The 20,091-nt window shown below is 39.8% G+C and overlaps 1 protein-coding gene across 1 annotated transcript; it reads right to left on the reverse strand.

The window, feature by feature from the left end:
- Nucleotides 1–7,490: 7,490 nt before the first annotated feature.
- KLF14 (KLF transcription factor 14) lies at nucleotides 7,491–8,474 on the reverse strand. Its single transcript, XM_060020006.1, has one exon. The coding sequence runs from the start codon at nucleotides 8,472–8,474 to the stop codon at nucleotides 7,491–7,493; it is 984 nt and encodes a 327-aa protein (XP_059875989.1).
- Between the last annotated feature and the right edge of the window lie 11,617 nt (nucleotides 8,475–20,091).

Genomic DNA, 20,091 nt, shown 5'->3' on the forward strand with positions numbered 1-20,091 from the left:
TTTGGGATAGAATGTAATCCTGTGTTTTATTTCGTTGATTTATTTAACTGAAGAGCCAATTGTCTCAATAAAATTTACTGACTAGTTTATCTTTTCCACACTGATGTGAAGTGCCTTATCGCTTATATGTCAGCTTCTATAGTCACAAGTCTATTTCTGGGTTCTTTATTCAATCCACTTATTTGTCTATTCCTGCACATTACCACATTGTTTTAATGACCATAGCTTTGTAGTATTTTGACATCTGGCAGATCAACTCTCCCTCCCTCCCTCTCCCTCCCCACCTCCCATGATCTTCTGTAATATTTCCTTGAAAAAGTTTCATGAAAAATCTTTTTGCTGTTTTGATTGGAATTTCATTAAATACATAAATTTGATAAAAGGATGGACATCTTTTTAAAAATTAATTAATTCATTAATTTTGCGGGGGGGGGCTGTGTTGGGTCTTCATTGCTGCATGTGGGCTTTCTCTAGTTGCAGTGAGTGGGGGCTACTCTACGTTGCGGTGTGCGGGCTTCTCATTGCAGTGGCTTGTCTTGCTGCAGAGCACAGGCTTCAGTAATTGTGGCACGTGGGCTCAGTAGCTGTGGCTTGCAGGCTCTAGAGCGCAGGCTCAGTAGTTGTGGCACACGGGCTTAGTTGCTCCATGGCATGTGGCATCTTCCTGGACCAGGGATCAAACCCGTGTCCCCTGCATCGGCAGGCGGATTCTTAACCACTGCACCACCAGGGAAGTCCCAAGGATGGACATCTTTATAGTATTGAGTTTTACCATCTACAGGAACATTATTTATCCCCATTTAGTCATATTTTCTTTTACATCATTCAGCAAAATTCTATAGTCTTGTCTATAAAGGTTCTTTATGTTATTCATTGCTACTGTATATGGATGGAATCACTTAGTCTATTACATTTTCTGATTGATGATTGCTGGCATATAGGAAAGTCATTGATTTTCTCCTTTCTTCAATTAATGTAGTGAATTATATCAACAGAGCTCCATTATTGAATTAATCTTGCATTTCTGAGATAAATTTAACATTATCATGTTGCATTATTATTTTCATTTGCTGCTGAAATACAATTTCTAGTATTTTATTGTACTTGGGATTTTTGCGTCCATCTTTATAAATAAAAAGTGGTGTATTATTTTCTTATCTTTTATATATCTTGTTTTGGTATTAAGGTTAGCTTAACTATTTAACATGAAGTAAATTGGATAACTTTCTCTTTCCATGATTTAAAGCAATTTATAAAATATGGAAGTTACCTGTTTCTTGAAGGTTTAGAGAACTTGCCTATATAACCACCTAGACCTAGTGCCTTTTTTAGGGATAGATCTTTTACTACTGTTTCAGTTTCAGTTTTTCTATATCTTCTTAGACTATTTTGAAATTTTATATTTTCCTGTAAAATTAGCCATATATTTTTCAACTCTATTGATATAAAGTTGTTTGTATTATTCTCTTATAATTAGGAAAATCTGCTCATGCATTATGATTTTATGTCCTTTTTTATACCTGATAAATTTTTGTGCCTTCTCTCCTTTTTCTTAATATTTGCCAAAGAAATCTATTTTTAGTAGGCTCTTAAAAAGTGTTTCAGACCACTCTACTCACTTTCTTTTTCTGTTTCACTAACTTCTGCCTTTATCCATGGCAGTGTTTTTTCAAACTTTTTTCATTATTACCCCTCTAGGAAACTTTTTAGACCTCTTTTCCCTTAATTACTACTTTCTTCCCCCTGCAACCCGCAACCTTAAACCACACATATAGTACGTATCTGTTTATGTAGTAGGGTCTTTTGAAGAGCCACAACCATTGTAATAGCTAACATTTTTTTCAGCCCTCAAGAACCGATTTTCGCTCCCTTGGGGGCAATATCTTTTCTACTGAGAATGCATTGCCCGTGGTAATGTCTGTTTCTACTTTCTTTGGGGTTATTTATTTTCCTTTTCTTCTGAGTTGAAAGCTTGTTCGTGCACTTCCAATTTTTTTTAAGTAAAAAAATTGAAGGCTATAAACTGTACTTTCTCCCCCAGTGCTGTTTGCTTGCATCACAGAAGTTCTGCTGTTTTGTACTTTTGGTTTTCATTCAGTTCTAAATTTTTGTAATGGCCGCTTTTATCTGAGTTATGTAGGGGCTTGCTTTTATATTTCCCCATACATGGATTTTTGGGTAAGATTTTTATTGTATTTTTATGTGACTGCCTACCTGGAATTTGTTGAAACTTTCTATCTTACCACATGGCCAACTGAAATTCCTGCAATCTTTCAAAGTTTGATGTTTTCTGTAGGCTTTTGGTAGACACTTTTTATCAATTTAAGAATTATTTTTGTTACCAGTTTGCTAAGGTGTTTTTACTTTTTATTTTTAATTATTCTTTTATTGAAGTATAGTTGATTTACAATGTTGTGTTAATTACTGCGGTACAGCATGCTAAGGTGTTTTTAAATTAAATCACAAATTGGTGTTGAGTTTTAACAAATACTTGTTTTGGAACCAATTGAGATGATCATGCTTTTTTCTTCCTAATTTCTATTAATTTGATTAATTACTTTAATATATTTCATGTGTCTCATCTACCCTATGCTTTCCCTTAGAGGCCTAACTCTGTACATTCTCCAAGGCATATTTGTGTTCCCATTTACAATGATAATATCACTGAGACTAAGCTAAAAATGTTAGAAGTAATACATCTATATTTTCTTTAACCTTCTAATATACCCATCTTAGGGTTGATGGGATGATTTCCCATTGCTTTCTCTACAGATTCAGGTAGGTACCTCTCAATATTTCCCTGGATCTGAGATCCCTGGTGGAAGTGGGCATTTCTGTTTTCTCTCTGAGAGCTTGCTTCCATTCTTCTGTTATATCTCTTCGTGCTCTAATTACCTCCTCTAATTAAGTAATGACTAAACTACCACCCTCTTCTTTAGTTCCATCGTAAGATCATTTGGCTCTGCATCATTTTCATTTTCCCATTTGTATTGTCAATTTTTTGTGCCCTTTAAGAACACAACCTTTCTTCTAAAGAAATGCTTTTCTTCCTCCAGATCAACTGGCCTGTCTTCCTTCACTTTTCACCCTCCCACTGCTTCTATTTTGACTTCAAGGCCTGAACATATATTTGAAACAAATACAATTCTTACTTGATTTCCTGAAGAGACCTACTTCCTAGGAAGAGAAGAATCCAGGCACAACACTTTTTAATACTCTTCCTAGCCTTTGGAATTACAATAGCATTGCTTCTCTCTACCCCAAACCCCCATATAACAAACATTTGCATTTCTCTTTTTACGTTTATGATTAAAATCCACCATTCCTCTGTGAATGAAAACACAACTTGAGTTCTTGAAATTCCCGTCAGGGCTCATATAGTCAACACATCAGGCACTTGGGACATAAATGCAAGGTGACTCTGAATACCCATGTGAATTAAAGAAGTTGGCCCCTTCCATCAAGATTAGCCCAAATTGGGTGAAACTAACCTAATGCCACCTGCTAATCTCCAGCACAATTTAAGGGCTAGACTCTCCCAAGTTTGCTGTAAGTACACATGGAACTTATGCCATTAAGTTCCTTAAAGTCCTCGTCTGCAATTCTGGCTGAGAATAAATGGCAGCACAAATTTTTCCATTCAATGGTGCCTTTCCCTTCTGCAGCAAGCCTGTCTCAACTATATCTATGTGAATCAAGATCAGCCAGAGTGACCTGTACTTTTGCAAAGCTCTATGTCCAGTACCTCTAAAAAAATAATGACTTGCCTATGGACGTTAGCTACCATAAGCTGCTAGAACTTGAAAAGGCCAAAGAACTAAAAGGCCCAAGATCACTACAGCACTAAACCTGTGCCCTTGCAAACCAGATGTTCCATCTCTACACATCTTATTTTGGTCCCCTAATTCCAGCCAGAGTGCCTACTTCTCAAGACTTAATAGCCAATGCATATTTGCATGTGTTGGGGCTTAAGGGGGAAAATTAATCATATCCATTTCCTTTCTAAGTTCTCAATCAACTAGGTAACAGATACAAGAATCAGACCAATGAGGATCAAAATATCAGTATTTTGTTGATGAGGCTGTACCTATAGCCAAAATTGGGCTTTCTAATACCAACCCTCCACTGCCTTTCCCACCCTTCCCAATTCCTCCTATTGGTATTACTCACCCAAAGAATATAGAAAGAAAACACTTACCTGGGGAGCTGCAAGGGGGAATGGCTGTTCCAAAAGTGGAGACACAGAGAAGTGCTCTTCAGACCTGCCTCTGGAAAGCAGGCCTGGGCCTCAGGAGGTGTGCTTACCATATGAAAGCTGGATCCGAGTGGAGTGGGTACATATTGCAGGCAGAGGTACAAAAGAGAGAAGAGAGCTTAGAAAGAAAGAGAGAGAGAGAGAGTGTGTGTGTGTGTGTGCGTGTGTGTGTCTGTACATGATGACCCTCTTCTGTATGTCTCCATCAGAGAACACAATCTTCCTTTGGAGATTAAGTAAGAGGTAGAGACAGAGGCCAAGAGTGATATTCCAATACAGTTTCCTACTTGGAGGAGAATAGGGAAATAGGGACAAATGACAGATTCTTGTCCCTGTGGGTGGGGCAAGGCCTGTACTCTTCATCCCCTCCCAGCAGGGGCAGGGGATCCAATTCTCTCATGCCCAAGGTCTGACCTGGAATTCAATCCCAGCTCCCAACCCAGATTTCGGGAAGACTTCTATTAAAAGATTCTGTTACTAGGTCATTCCTACATCAGAACTCAGGATGGTGGGAGTCGGGCAAGAGCCCAGAGGTTCAGATTGACCACAACCAAACCCCAGACATACTCACTTGCTGAGCTCCATCTGATGAACAAAAAGAAGCAAAAGAAACACTAATAAAACTAGGAAGACCCTTTCAAGGTATTTCACTAATAACAGGTCCTCACGAGCTGTCTGGCCACTGGAGTGAAAAGGGTAACAACAATAACCAAAGCTAAGAAAGATCAGCCTACTAATATTACCATTGTCTGTCTCCCTTCCCACCACCCCAAGTCCTTGGAGAAGTCACTGAAAGACATGCTACATTTAGCTTGTCAGAGGCCTTTCCCAGACAAAAGTCCCCAAGGTACAAGAACTCAAATAAGGACACTACTTGGGAGATTGAAAATCAAAAGTTATTTATCAGAGGGTGATTGGAAAAGTCACGCTTTCTCGAGCCCAATTCCAGAATGGTCAGTGGGAGTCTCTCTCCTGTTAGCTTCATCGGTCCACCTACCCAATGGTAGATCTTCTACTGAAGGGGACAAAAGGGAAATCACAGTCCTCAAGGGGGCCCCAGAGTTCCCTTCCTATCAAGTCCCAGCTGAGGAGACAAACCGAACAAAGGGAAGACTCTTTCCACCACCAAAACCCACCTTCACAATTGTGGGCCTCCTATTCCCACAAGTAACTCAAGGAAAGCTCCACCTACCCTGCTCAGTCCTCATCAGGAAACACTGAACCTCTTCATACCCTTTGAGTCCTTCCTAAATACCCTTCCTTCACTTAGTGTAGGGGCACTTATTAGAGTCCCAGTGTTCACATCACTTACTCTCTCAAGGAAGATAGAGTGCCCAGGACTAGAAACTGGCATTGAAAATTTATCTACCAGATCAAAAGGTAAAGTCTCTCCCAAGATGCTAAAGAGGCATTCCCACTTCAAGTCCACATGGTGTGGAAGGAGGGAATGGACTCAACCTGCTAAGAAAAGGGCTTTGGGGTTAAACACAACAGGCAAAGGGTTCAGCGGGGACTGGACAGATGAAGGAACGTAGAAATGATAGGGAATAGGGAAGGAGGGGATCCTGGTGGTAGTAAAGGAGAGTGGTGCCCTTTGACTAAGGGCCCAGATGGGGTAACTAAGCATGAGGGAAAGAGTCACTCAGAAGGCCAGATAACTAAGTTCTAGTCATGGCTTTTGCCAGCAACTCAGCATGTGACTTCGAGCTTACCTGGCCTTCAGTACCTTCATCTGCAAAACAGGGGAAAGAGGTTTGTTTAACTAGATGCCTATTATGGTCCTTTGAGAGTCTGGCATCCTCCACAAACGTGATTGGTGGACTATGACAAGATATTCAGGAGGGGGCTAAAGAGGACTTTACCAGAGCAGGAAATGCCTTTCAGCCCCATCTCTAATGAAAGGGTCACATGTATACACATTCACACATACATAAGCAGAGTGGCCAACAATTTCATCCATAGCAGCAGAAACACTTACAGAGAAAAATAAATACTGGTGATGCTCAGTTCCTGCACTGGGGGAGAGGGGTCCTGAGGATGTAACTTGGAGGGGCTCCAAGGTCAGGGGAGAAGGGTCCTCCTATTTGACAGTAACTTTCACCTTGCTGTCCCTTCCCCAAATCCAGAGCAGCTAGCTGTTTGAAAGAAGCCACTCCCACCTTCCCCTCCCCAAACCACCAACTCACCTGTTGCAGAAACAAAAATGCACAGACCCCAAGGGAAATAATCCCCTAGCTAGCCACTAAGAAATGAACAGAATCTACCACACCTGAGGTTACTTGGGAGTGTGGCCAGCTGGGACCCAAAACCCCTATTTCCCTGAACGTTAACAATGGTTCTGAAAGGTCTTGGTTTGGACCTATCTCAACCACCGTCACTTGGGTTTGCCCTCTTGGTGAAGTGGGAACTAGCCTGGATCACCCTTTTATTTCTGGTGCATTTATGATTGTTTCCAAATTTTTAAACCAATATCATTGCGAGTGAGCCAGGAAGTTACTTCCCCAAGTAGCACTTCAAATTAGAAGAAAAGCTACGACACAAGTGCAGGGTTCCAACCCTTGCAACAGGACCTGCAAACAGGCTCGCACCACCCCCCAGACACCAAGAAGCATCTCCCAGCCATACATCCACATGGACTCTTACATGGCCTCTCCTAGCAGAGGTAGCTGGCGCAGTTGGGGAGTGGGGGATATCAATCTCCTATCAACCTGTGATCCCTGTTTAAAATACACTAAAAATACATTAGTAAACATTGCTGTTTACAGAAATAGAAATCATTTCTGTTTCCAAAGGCCTCTCACCATCCCAGTCTTGGACATTTCCAAGACTGCCACCCCTGACACCCTCTCCAAGGTCCGCCCTGGTGGGTGGGTAAGACACTAGAGTCCTTTGAGACTGAGAGCTCCTCAGGCACCTGAGAATTCCAGTTTCACATCTCTGGTTCCCACGGAAGGGAGACTCTTCAGGACTCTGGAGAGTACCGGGGTTCATCCCTTCTTATCAGTTCCTGGGGGCTGTCTTGAGGCAAACCCCCCTTTTTTGGATGATATACGTGTTGTAAGCATTCCTGCTATTTTCGGGCCCACAGTCCCTCCCCAGAGTCCAACGTGCCTGCCTGGACCCACTCTCAGAGCGGAGAAGCCAGTCTGTGCCTTGGTCTAATCACTCTGGGAAAGAGGGATGGGCAGAAAGAAAGCAAGGACAATGGTCTGGGGGATCGTCCTTGAGGGGACAACTAACAGCAATGACTGTCAGACAAGCAGGTGGTAAAGCTGAGCACCTGCCCGGGGACGGAGCCGGAGCTGTCCACCAGGTTGGCGGGTTGCGAGTCGACGCGGGGAGTGCGACGGCGCCCCCGGTACTCGATCATGTCGGGATGATAGGCTGGGTGGCGGCGGGCGTGCTTGGTCAGGTGGTCGCTCCGGGAGAACTGCTTGGGGCAGAGGGGGCAGGAGAAGCGCTTCTCGCCCGTGTGCGTCCTGTAGTGGCGGGCCAGCTCGTCGGAGCGCGTGAACTTCTTGTCGCAGTCGAGCCAGTCGCAGGAGAAAGGGCGCTCACCCGTGTGGGTGCGCTGGTGGGACTTCAGATGTGATGACTTGTAATAAGCTTTGTTGCAGCCCGGGAAGGGGCAGCGGTGGCGCTTGGCAGCAGGTGTGACTGGCCTCCGACGGGGGCCTGGACCCGTGGCGGGGGCCGGGCCCGCCCCAGGGGCCACGCCGGAGACCGCGCCAGGGTGGGCAGGCACTCCCGGGATGGCTGGCGCGCCAGGGACCGCGAGCGCGCGGGAGGAGTGCACGGGTCCGGAGACCTCGGCCGCGCTGGTGGCCGGGATCGGCTTGGAGCACAGGGTCGGGCCGGAGCACGGGGTCGGGTCGGAGGAACCGGACGAGGCGCGCAGAGCTTCCCCCGAGTACTCTCCAAAGCACCCCCCAGAGCCGCCGCGCAAGTCAGCCAAGACGCTTGCAGCCAGCAGGTGGGGCGCGGCGCCGCCCGCGCCGGGGCTGGGGGCGGGGACCTGGGGGAACGGGGGGACCGACACGGGCCCCGGTGGCCCCGGACCCGGCAGAGCGGACTCCGGCGGCGCCGCACCCACCTCCGAGCTTGCCGCTCCGCCCGCGCCCTCGGGGTCCGGCAGGCGGCGGTGAACCACGGCACCCGCGGACATGGACACCAAGCACTCGGCGGCGAAGTAGTCCAGGCACGCCACGGCAGCCGACATGCTGGCACCGCCGGGCCGCCGGCGCGCGCCGTCCGAGCGCGGCCGGCCGCGGGCGAGAGAGTTCTCGGGAGCGTCCGTCCCGCAGCCTCGGAGCGAGAAGCAGGAGGCCCGGTGCGCGCCGCCCGCCACCCGCCGCCGCCGCCGCAGCCGCCGCCGCCGCCGCCCGCGCGGCGCCCGCCCCGCCTGACGCGCCCCTGACGCACCGGAGCCCGCGGGGGCGGCGGGACCCGCCCCGGCCGCAGGACACCCCCTCGGAACGCGCGGCCCACCGGGCTAAGTCATTTTTAACAGCCTAAGAAATTATCTTGTCTTCGCGTTCTTGCCTCTGCTGGTGAGCCAGGTAATTTTAATAAAGAGAAAACTCCCCGATCGTAACTTCTGGGCAGCCTGCCGGCTTCGCTCCCCCTTCGTCCGCTGGTCCTCCGCCAGCTGGGTGTCCGGCGGAGTCCGAGAAACTTTTTTTTTTAAGGGAAAAAAATGCTTATACCTGACATGTCTTTCGATTCATAATTACGATTGTTAGTTAAGCGGGCTGGAATTACATTTCACTTCTGTTACCGCTGTCAGATCGAATTTAAAATATCCCCGAGTCTTCATCAAAAAAGTTTTCTCATCTAACAGTTCCACTGCTAACCCAGGGTCCGTACCAATTCCCTAAATAGAGCCACTACGTAGCCATTAATTAATAGCATTTTGAACCAGAAACATTTTTAACCTTGAAGAAAAGCAAAGAATCCCCTCATGGTTGAAATTGAAACTTAAAATCCTTTGAGTAACGATTTAACTATTCAACCAAAGAAAGAAAAATGCATGTTTAAACTGCTTTAACCTGTCACAGGCATACAAACAAATTTCCACGCTGTAATATAAATTATAGACTAGCAGCGAGATAAACACATTAAAATGGATTCCCACAACTTTAATAATAGAAAGTCACGTTTCCAATTAGGCAACATCTTTTATTTTTCTCTTGACAAAAATTAAAAATAAGAAAATGCAGCAATTTATATAGAATTGCTCATATGGCGTTTTGTGATTGTGGAGGTTTTTCTCTTTATATAATCAGATATATGTATGTATATGTTTACATTTCTTCACTGCTTTCATTTTTTTCTTCTTTTGAATTTTAAAAAATTAAAAACACAGAAAAGCAAACAGGATAATTTCTAAAAATAGTCATAGCGTATCGTTTTTGATGTATACAAGCTTCACTTACATATTTTTGAATTATGTGCAGTTTATTTGCAATTCTTCAGTACTTATTCTTTTGAACATTAAAAATACATATATCTCAAGAATAACAAATATTCATGTATTACTTCTTAGGGTAATCAAATGTGAAATATTTGTCACATTTGCTTCAGGTTTTTTATTTTTATTAAAAATTCCAGATAGAGTTGAATGTCACCTTATTTTCCTCCCCAGTTCCATTCACCTTTCTCTCTCCTTACTTGCCTAGGTAATCAGTATCATAAAGTGTGTATTCTTCCAGCATTGTTATTATTCTTTATTACCTAATTACCTATATATATTATATGTAAATATATGTCCATGCTTATATATTTTAAATTTTCTTTATAAATGGTACAGTAGTGTACATATCATTTTGCAACTTACTTTTTCCCCTCAGTATGATTTTGAGAACTATCCATGTTGACACTTACAGAATCTGCTTTATTCATTTCAGTAGTTTTATGATCTTGTCAGCTTTGTTATCTTTATGGAGATTCTATTCTAAAACAGATAATTATTATAAAGCTGCTTGCTTCAAAATTTTAGACAATTAACTCTTTATCTACACATATTAAAATTCTATCAGATAGAAGTCTTTACTAGCTGCTTTTTAAAAATATTATTATTTAGAAAAAAATCTAAAGCTATTTTAAAATGCAGAGAGAGTATTACAGGCACCCATGCACCTATCTCATGTAATTGGTAAATGTCAGCATTTTGCCATATCTGCTTCAGGTCTGTTTTTTTTTTTAATTGAACTATTCAACTTTCTGATAAAATTGAAGTCCCTTTGCACTCCTCCCCAAAACCATTCTCCACCCTTTTCTCCAAAGGCAAACATTATCACGAATTTGGTATGTAACTTTTAAATCTAGGCTTTATACTTTTACTACATATGAACCCATACAAATACAGAGTACTGTTTTGATTTTTTAAATGCACAGGTGTGGTGTTGGACTATGCATATTCTATGACTTGTTTTTTTTTCCTTCATGGTATGTTTTCATTCTTTCCATGTTGATAAATATAAATCCAGTGCATTCATTTTAATTGCTGTATTGTAGATCCATGCATGTGAACGTGCTGGGTTTATTCATTCCCCTATTGATGAATATTTAAGCTGCTGTCAATATTTTGGTATTAAGCGCAATGCTAATATGAACATATGTGTACATGTGTCTTCTATAGGTAGGTAGAATTTCTCTGTCTACCTATATGGGGAATTGCTAGGTTACACATACATTTGCAGTTTATTAGAGACTGCCAAATGGTTCTCCAATTTATACACCCATCAGCGGTGTATGAGAGTTCTTGTTTCCCTCACATGACCTTCCCTTACTTTCTAGATTCAGACTTTTCTTATTTCTGACAATTTGATTTTTTTTTTAAAGCTCAGTATCTCATCGCTTTATTTGGATTTCCCTCACTGCCAACGAGGTTGAGCATATATTTACTGGTTATTAAGGTTTCTGAGTCTGTGGTTTGTTTTCTCATAGTCTTCATCCGTTTATCCAGTGGGCTGTGTATGTTTTCATCTTTTTCCCTCTTGATTTGTAGGAGTTCACATATATTAACATTATATTGTCTCATTCTGTGACGTCTCTTTTAACTTCCAATAACTTTTGAACTATAGAAAATTTAAAATGTAGTCATTCACTGATCTTCTTTATAGTTTGTGTCATTTATGTCATATTAAAGACAACTCTCCACACGTGATGCCACAAAGATAGCCTCCTATGTTTTTTCCCTTAATGTTTTAAAGTTTTGTTTTCCACACTTGTAAAATTGATCCATCCAAGACTTATTTTTTGGAATGGTGTGAAGTAGGAATTTAATTTTATTCTCCCTCCCTCCACATGGAAAACCTGTTGTCATGACCTGATTTACTAAACAGTCTTTCATTCCTCCCATTAATGTGTAATGCCACTGTGATTATAAATTAAATTTCCGTACATTCATGGTTATATTCCTACTTTGTCCTTTTCTACTGATCAAACCAATTCTGAGACGGTACTACAAAGTTTTAATTATTATGGCTTTATTATAAGTCTTCACCTATAGAAGGGCATTTCCTCCATTTGTTCATTAAAAAAACTGTACCAGCTATTTTTTGGACTTCTGCTCTTCCATGTTAACTTTAGTATCAGTTTGTCAACTTCCACTGAAAAATCTTCTCAGTATTTTGCTGAGTTAAATTTGTAGGTTAAATTGTGGGAGATATGACATCTTTATAAAACTGAGTCATCCAATACATTAACATTATTCTGATTTCCTCATATCCTTCCATAACATTTTATACTTTGCGTATAAAATGCTTGTACCTCTTTGTTAGATTTATTCCTCAGTACCTTACAGTTTTTGTTGCTTTTTCAAGTGGGATCCTTTAAAAAATTTTTAAATTGGTTAGTGCTGCTGTTTGGAAAAGTTACTGATTTTGGAATAATCCTGGTTTTTTTGGCTGTGCCACGCGGCTTGTGGGATCTTAGTTCCCCAACTGGGAATTGAACCCAGGCCCTTGGCAGTAAGAGCGCAGTGTCCTAACCACTGCACCGCCAGGGAATTCTCATGGAATAATCCTGTTTTAGCAAATATGCTGAACTTTCTTACTGTTTATTTGTAAATTCTCTTGTATTTTTATGTAGATAATATTATCCTTAAATAATACTCTTAATACTTTCTCCTTTTCTTATGTCATTGGATGGGCTGGGACCTCCAATATAACATCAAATAGCAAGAATGAGAGCAAGCATTGTTTTCCTATTTCTATCTCGTTGAGAATGTTTCTAATGTGTCATCATTATTTATGGTAGTTGCTATAAGTTTTTGGTAGAAACGCTTTATAAGGTTAGGGAGTTCCCTTCTATCACAGTTGAGTTTGAAGTAGGAATATTTTAAAACCATGAAATGAACATTGAGTTTTGTTAAGTGCTTTTTCTAAAACTTTAGAGATGATTATCGGTTTTGTCTTTGATATGTTAAAGTAACGGGTCACTTTGATAGATTTTTCTAACGTAGATTTATCCTTGCATTCTTTGACATAAACCTTGTTTTGCCATAATGTACTATTATTTTTTAATACACTACTTCATGCAATTTGCAAGTGCTTTTTATTTTAGGATCTATGTTCCTAAATGATATTGGCTTATGATCTTCGTTTCTTGTGCTACCTTTGTCCATGTTTATACCACTCTCATAAAATGCATTTAGAGGTTTCCCTTTTTCTACTTTCTGTAACGATTTGTATGAGATAGGTATTATTTGTTCCTTGAATGTTTACTAAGTTTCATCTGTGAAACAATTATATTTTGAAAATTCAGTTCAGTTTCTCTCATGATTATTAGTTTATTTGGATTTTCTATTTCTTCTTGAGTCAACTTTGTTAATTCACTTTTTTTCCTTTAAAAATTAGGTATTACATTTAAGCCTCTAAAATTTTGGTATGTGGTTCACAGCATTCCCTCATTATTTAAAAATTCTCTACAGTATCTGTAGTTATATCCTCCTTTTCATTCCTGATACTACATACTTGTGAATTCTCTTTTTTTCTTTTTGTCTTAACAGGTTTGTCTTAAAATGTAGACAACAGAGGTTTGTCTACACTTTAAGACAAACCTATAGAAGTGTGTCTATAATCTTTTCAAATAGTCAACTTTTGCTGATCCTATCCGTTTCTTTTAAAATATATTTAATTTCTATATTTATTTTTATTAATCTCTCACACTTTTGTCTAGTTTAGCATGTTACACCTTTTTTAAAAAAAGTTTTTCAACTTAAATACCTAACACATTAATTTCCAATCTTTCTTATTTTTTCTTTTTGAATAAATTTATTTATTTATTTATGGCTGCATTGGGTCTTCATTGCTGTGTGCCGGCTTTCTCTAGCTGCGGCGAGTGGGGGCTACTCTTCCTTGCAGTGTGCAGGCTTCTCATTGTGATGGCTTCTCTTTGTTACAGAGAACAGGCTCTAGGCACACAGGCTTCAGTAGTTGTGGCACGTGGGCTCAGTAGTTGTGGCTCACAGGCTCTAGGCTCGTGGGTTTCAGTAGTTGTGGCACATGGGCTTAGTTGCTCCGTAGCATGTGGGAATCTTCCTGGACCAGGGCTCGAACCTGTGTCCTCTCCACTGGCAGGAAGATTCTTAACCACTGCGCCACAAGTGAAGTCCTTTTCTTATTTTTTTAAAAATATAACTTAGGGCTATAAATTCCCCTTGAAGAGAAATTTCCCAAGCTTTATCTCTATTCCACAGGTTTCAAAATAGTGCTTCCATTGTCATTCAGTCCTACGTCATAATTCCGTTGTGACTTCTTAGACACTAAATTTTCAGAAGGGTGCTTTCCATAGATGACAGGATCTGTCCTACCAACAGTACAGAAAAAGTAACATTTACTTTTGTGTAGGTGATCACCTAAAGGAAGCTCTTTCTGAAAAAAAGGAGGTGCCTCTGTGTTTAATGTAAGTGTTTGCTTATGTTTTTCTTAATTTGTGGATGTGGCGCTTACACTGCAAATTGTCTAGATGATCCTCTTGAAATTTGGAAAAGCAATGCAAATGAGGGGCTTGGGGTTGGGGCGCTAATACTGATTTGGAGGTTGCTGAAGGAGCTCTTCCAGTTCCAGTGGAAGACACACAGTCTTCAACCGCTGGGAAGGGCCTCCCAAGAGATTCCTCTGTATGAAAAGAAGCATAGTTGGAGGAAGTGGCAGGGAAGAGATGCCTTATATATAGGTAGTTTCTCTGGATAGGGAGGGGAGTTTTCTTGTTTCTTGGGGTTGAGGAATTCGCTGGATAATGGACAGAGCATCAGTTGTTTAAGTTGATGAGAAGACTTTGGGGTCTCTTTATAGGTGGTGTTCTATCACTTGAGCTGATCTGTAACCAGTGCATATTATGTAACCTCTTAGGAATTTGCTCTGGAAGTAATGGAGGATTATTTGAAATGGAAAGTAGAATAAGGGTAATTCCTCAATGTAGTGTTTACTGCAGCTTGAAGTAAATGTTACAGAAACGTTACCTCTCCCAAGCTTATTCAGAAGCTTCCAGGAGCAACGTCAAAGAGATGTTCCTGAAAGCCTGGAAAGGATGACCTGTCTACTACCCCTTTGGTCACAAGTGGTTCAAAGGAGGCACATAGTAGGCATTCTATAAATATATATGGAATAAATGAATAGGAATATATAAACTGACAGATTAGTATCACCATTCATGATTACCAATCTCAAATAGACATTCAACATTCCCAGAAATATTGCAAACCCATTGCAACTGTACCAGTCTCCTTCCCCACTTTTGGCAAAGGCCAGTCCATTCTCATGAGTTATAGCCCCATTACTTCTTGTTTCTCAAGGTCCACAAACGATAACATATCTCTTCTCTCTCCATCATCTTCTGTCTTTCCTTCTCTACAGAATAATTTCAATCAACATTCAATAATGGACTAATATCTCCAATTTAAAAAAACTCCCCCCTTGACTCCCCATCTCCTCTAGCTACTGTCACATAGCCATATTCCCCTTTAAAGCCAAATTTCTCAAGAGATGGATATCTTATCTGTCCTCTGTCACCATTTCCATACCCTCATGTATTATTAAAATCGCTCCAATATTTAGCCCTTACTTTGCTACAGAAATTCTTTTTAAGATCAATATTGATTCACAACAATGTGAATGTACTCAATACCACTGAACTGTATACCTAAAAATGGTAAATTTTGTTACGTATATTTTATCACAGTAAAAAATCTCTTTTCTCAAAAAGAAAAAAAAAAAAGATCAACATTGGCCCATGTTGCTAAATCGAATCTTCAAATTAATAGATCTTTCAGAGCAGTTGAGTCATCCTTGAGACACTTTTGGCTCCTGTGGCACTACATTCTTTTGGGCTTTCTTCCGTCTTTCTAACTGTTCCTTTTCAGTCTTAACTGTTCATTTATCTTCCTTTACCTAACCTTTAAAATTTTAAGTTCTGCAGAATTCTGTACAATGCCCGCTTCTCTCAATTCTACCCATTCTCTCTACCCACTTTTAACATCTTCCATGACTTAGGTACACCTATATACCAACAATTTATGAACTTATACTCTTTACACCAGATATATTTTCCAGAGATGTCAGGTAGTTTTGTATCCCTATGACTACTTGACAACTACCCAGTCCTCCTGAGATGTCTCATAGATGTCTCAAACTTAATATATTCAAAAGCTGACTTATTGGTTATTACCCCCAAATCTAATCTTCCTGTATTTTTCTCTGTCTCGGCAAATAGCACTTTCATACATCCTGTTCCTCAAGCCAGGAAACCAGGTGTCATTCTTGACACCTCCCTCTCCATCAGCCCCCACATCTAACTCATCCTAATGTTTGGTTAATTCTACCTTCAAAATGTACCTTGACCATTCAATTGTCTATTTTCCCTCCAGTGTCCTAATCCAAACCTCCATCATCTTTTGGTCTAACTACTATAATAGCGTAACATAGTCATGGGTTCTGGGTATTTGGACATCTTTGGGGAGCCATTATTCTGCCAACACAAGGCTGATGCAGAGTAAGTGAAGAGGAAGAGATGATAAGAGCATGGTAAGAGTTAAATGAGTTCTGAGATCTGGGTGAGTGGGAAGCAGGTCATGTAGGACCTTGAAAACCAGTATAACAAATGATATGGTAAGTTTTAGGGAGGATTTTGAGCAGTGATATGATCTGACTTACTTTTTAGAGGTTCACCCTGATTGCTGTGTGGAGAATAGACTAGAGTGTGGGCGATACTGGAAGCAGGTGACAGGTTAGTTAGCCACTGCAGAAATCCAAGCAAAAGATGGTGGTACTTTAGACCAGAGTGGTGGCAGTGAAGGTGGTGAGATGTGGTCCAAGTCTGAATGTCTTTTGCATTAGAGTGAGGGATGTCTGCTTGCTGATGTGTTGGACATAGGGTAGGAGAGATGGTGAGGACTCACTAATGACTCTAAGATTTCAGCCCAACAACTGGAAGAATATACTTTGTATTTTGAGATGAGGAAGACTTGAGAAGAAGCAGGATATAGGAGGTGGAAAGTGGGAGTTTGTATTTGGAGACTTTTAGGTGCCTTGTAGACATACATGGTAGAGATGCTGAATAGGCATTTGGATGTATGAGTCTGATGCTTTTGCAGTTTGGCCTGCATTCCTGGCTGAGCAACAGGATAAAAGGATTGTTTAAAAAGCGTTATATATTTTTATAGGTATATTCCTGGAGGACAGGAATTCCAACTCTTGGTAGTTTCTCAAATGCCATATATAATTATTTTATTTAGTATTTTTAGTATAATGATAATAAGTCATTATCAAAGTATTTTTAAACTAACAGTTTATATTAAATTATAAACATTGAATGCTTTCTATTTGATATAATCTAATAATTTAAATCTAATGTTTAGATTCAATTTCAATTCTTAATAAAACCCCTATGTTCTTAGCTGTCAGTTTCTTTTAGATTTTAGATCCAGCTGAACTTCTTTCATGTTACATTCAGGCTCATGTTAATTTACAAGCCTAAGCTAAGTATACATAACCTTATGAAAAACAGGTGAGCCTTTATTTGACTAATTTCAAATACTTTTCAGTGCCTGTACTGTTGTGAGCTTTAAAAAATAACCAGTGACATGAAGAATTAGCACATAGTAAATAATCAGTAAATATTTTTACATAATGAGACTGAGAGCAAAGGCTTGACTGAGGTGTCTATATTAAGACAGAAAAAAGTAGGTGATAGAAGGTTCTATAGTATAATGGCCCAATAGTTCAGCAATATGTGTGGAGACTAACAAGTCAGATTCAAATCCCAGCACAAGACATAGGACCCTCCCTTTTAACAAGGGGGAATATAAGTTGGTGCAGCAATTTGACAATAATTTGTGACGATGACGATGTAAGTACCCTGTGACTTAGAAATTTCATGCCTTGGCATATACCTTAGAGAAACTCTTGTCTTTAGCCCTAGGAGACAGCTACAAATATGTTCAGTGCAACATTTGCTGCAAATTTTTGAAGCAAGCTAAATATTCATAAAAATGCAAGGCATGATAGCCTGTACATGAAGGTTAAGTACATGGAAATTGCTTCTAAATTAACATGTTATAGTTGTTAATAGCACAAACTCTGCAGCCAGGCTGCCAGGTTCTGGTGCTGTCACTTAGCTGGTCACCAGCTATGTGACCTTTATTAAGTTACTCCTCATTTATAAAAAGGAGATAATAATAATACCTACTTCATTGGGTTGTAATGACAACCAGTTAATATGTGTAAGGTGATCAGACCATCCGTAGGCAGGTAGTAAGCACAATATTAGTTATTAATTTTTGTTTACCCATATATTATCCATCATATACATCCACATATTAAAAATAAAATCCATTAATGGGTGGGATAAACAACAAATTTTAGGCAGTAGTTATCTCTGTTGAGGGAGGAAAGGGAATGAGATTTCAACAGATTCTTTAGTGTTTTATTTATTTATTTTAAATCTGAATTAAATAAGGCAAAATGGTAAGATTTGTCAATATGGGTGTTGCGTACGCTGCTGTTTGCTGTGTTATTTATTCTCTATACTTTTCTATGTGCATGAAGTATTTTATTTAAAAAATCCCAGTACAGAGCCTGGAACATTACATGCACAAGAAATAATGGCTGAATGAATGAGTGATTAAGAAGTGGCATGGGTTGGGGAAGCAGCTCAGGGAACATCCAGTCGGACTCCCCTTTTATTCTGCTTTCTAGTCCCTGAGGAGGAGAGCAGTGGGGTATGTGGCCATTAGGAGGGAAAGCTTCTCTTCAGCAATAGTGGATTTAGGGAGACAGTAGAGCAAAGCTTTCAAGGTTCTGAGGGGAGATTATTTTGAACTTAGAATTCTATACCCAGGTGAACCCATCATTCAAGTGTGAGAGCAAAATAAAAACACTTTCAGAAATGTAAGGGTTCAGAAAATATACCACTCAAGCACCCTCTCTGGAAGAATAACTAAACAATGTATTTCAGGAAAATGAAAAATGAATCAAAGAGGAAGGTGTGAGGAACACAAAATCTGGTGACAAAATGCAGCAAAACTTGTGGCAAAATTTAAAATCATTATTGATTGAGGAGAGTGCAGAAAGAGAGAGAGAGAGAAAGAGCAAGCAATGTGGAAGTAAAATCCCTAATGATCTTTACTTGGGAGGTAGCAGGGGCAAAGGAGAAAAATAAAAGCAAGAAGAGGTTCTTGACTTGTTCGGAGAGAAACTAGTTATATTCAGTAATTGAATATATTGATTTTATAAAACAAGTTTAAGTACATGCTTAAGAAACAAACACTGGAAAAATTGAAATAGGATATCTAACTTCCTAGCCATTAAAAGAAAAAAAAATTAAATAGGAAAACACCATCCTTTCAACAAAAGGGGAAATGAGAAAAAAGGAGAAACAATAACAAAGTATTGTAAACAGAATGCACAAAACAAGATGCAAAAATTAGTCCAGAAGTGTCAGTAATCACAATGTGAATGGATTTAGTAACTGTATGAAAAGACAGAGTCCCACAGATTGGAAAAGAAAGAAAGAAAGAAAAGACCCCAAGCCCTAAAGAGCTATATGCTGGCTACCTAAAATACCTAAAACAAAATGACCCAGTAATTTAGAATTAAGTAATAGAACAGACAGAACAAAGATAACCAAATTAACATTTCAAGTAGGAAAAAAAAATAAGGATATGGGAGATTCAATTGTTAAGAAGCTTTATACTCAAGAAATAATGGGGAAATATACATATCTTTTAAACTTACATGAATATTTACAAAGAAAATTTCAATAGATTCAAAAAAAGTAGAAATCATTCAAACCTACATTCACTGACCACATGCATAAAACTATTAAACAACAACAACAAAAATAGTAAAAATGACAAACAGACAAAAACTATCCTCTTGAAAATGAGAAAGCACACTTCTAATTAACTTGGATTAAAGAGGAATTAAAATTGAAATTAAAAACTACTTGGAAACGAGCACATGAGCACATTACATTTCAAGATCTGTGAGTGCTGCCAAAGTGGTCCAAACGGAAAGGTTTACAGCTTCAAGTCCTTGTAGAAAAAAGAAATTGTGAAAATAAACAAACTAAGCATTTGACTGAAGAGCTAGAAAAAGAACAGGAAAAATACACCCAAAGAAATAAAATGAAAGAGAAGAATAAGAATAAAACTAGAAATTAATGAAAATTTTAAATAATTGGGCTTCAATACTAAAGCCCATTACTACTCTTTGAGAAGACCAATCAAGTAGATAAATTCTTGGTCAATTGGATTAAGGAAAAAAAAGATATAAATAATGTAAGGAACAAGAAATGTGGAAAAAACGGAATGATTGTTATGTACAACTTTA

Source organism: Delphinus delphis, chromosome 9 (genome assembly GCF_949987515.2).
Source record: "Delphinus delphis chromosome 9, mDelDel1.2, whole genome shotgun sequence".
Classification (NCBI taxonomy): Eukaryota; Metazoa; Chordata; class Mammalia; order Artiodactyla; family Delphinidae; genus Delphinus; species Delphinus delphis.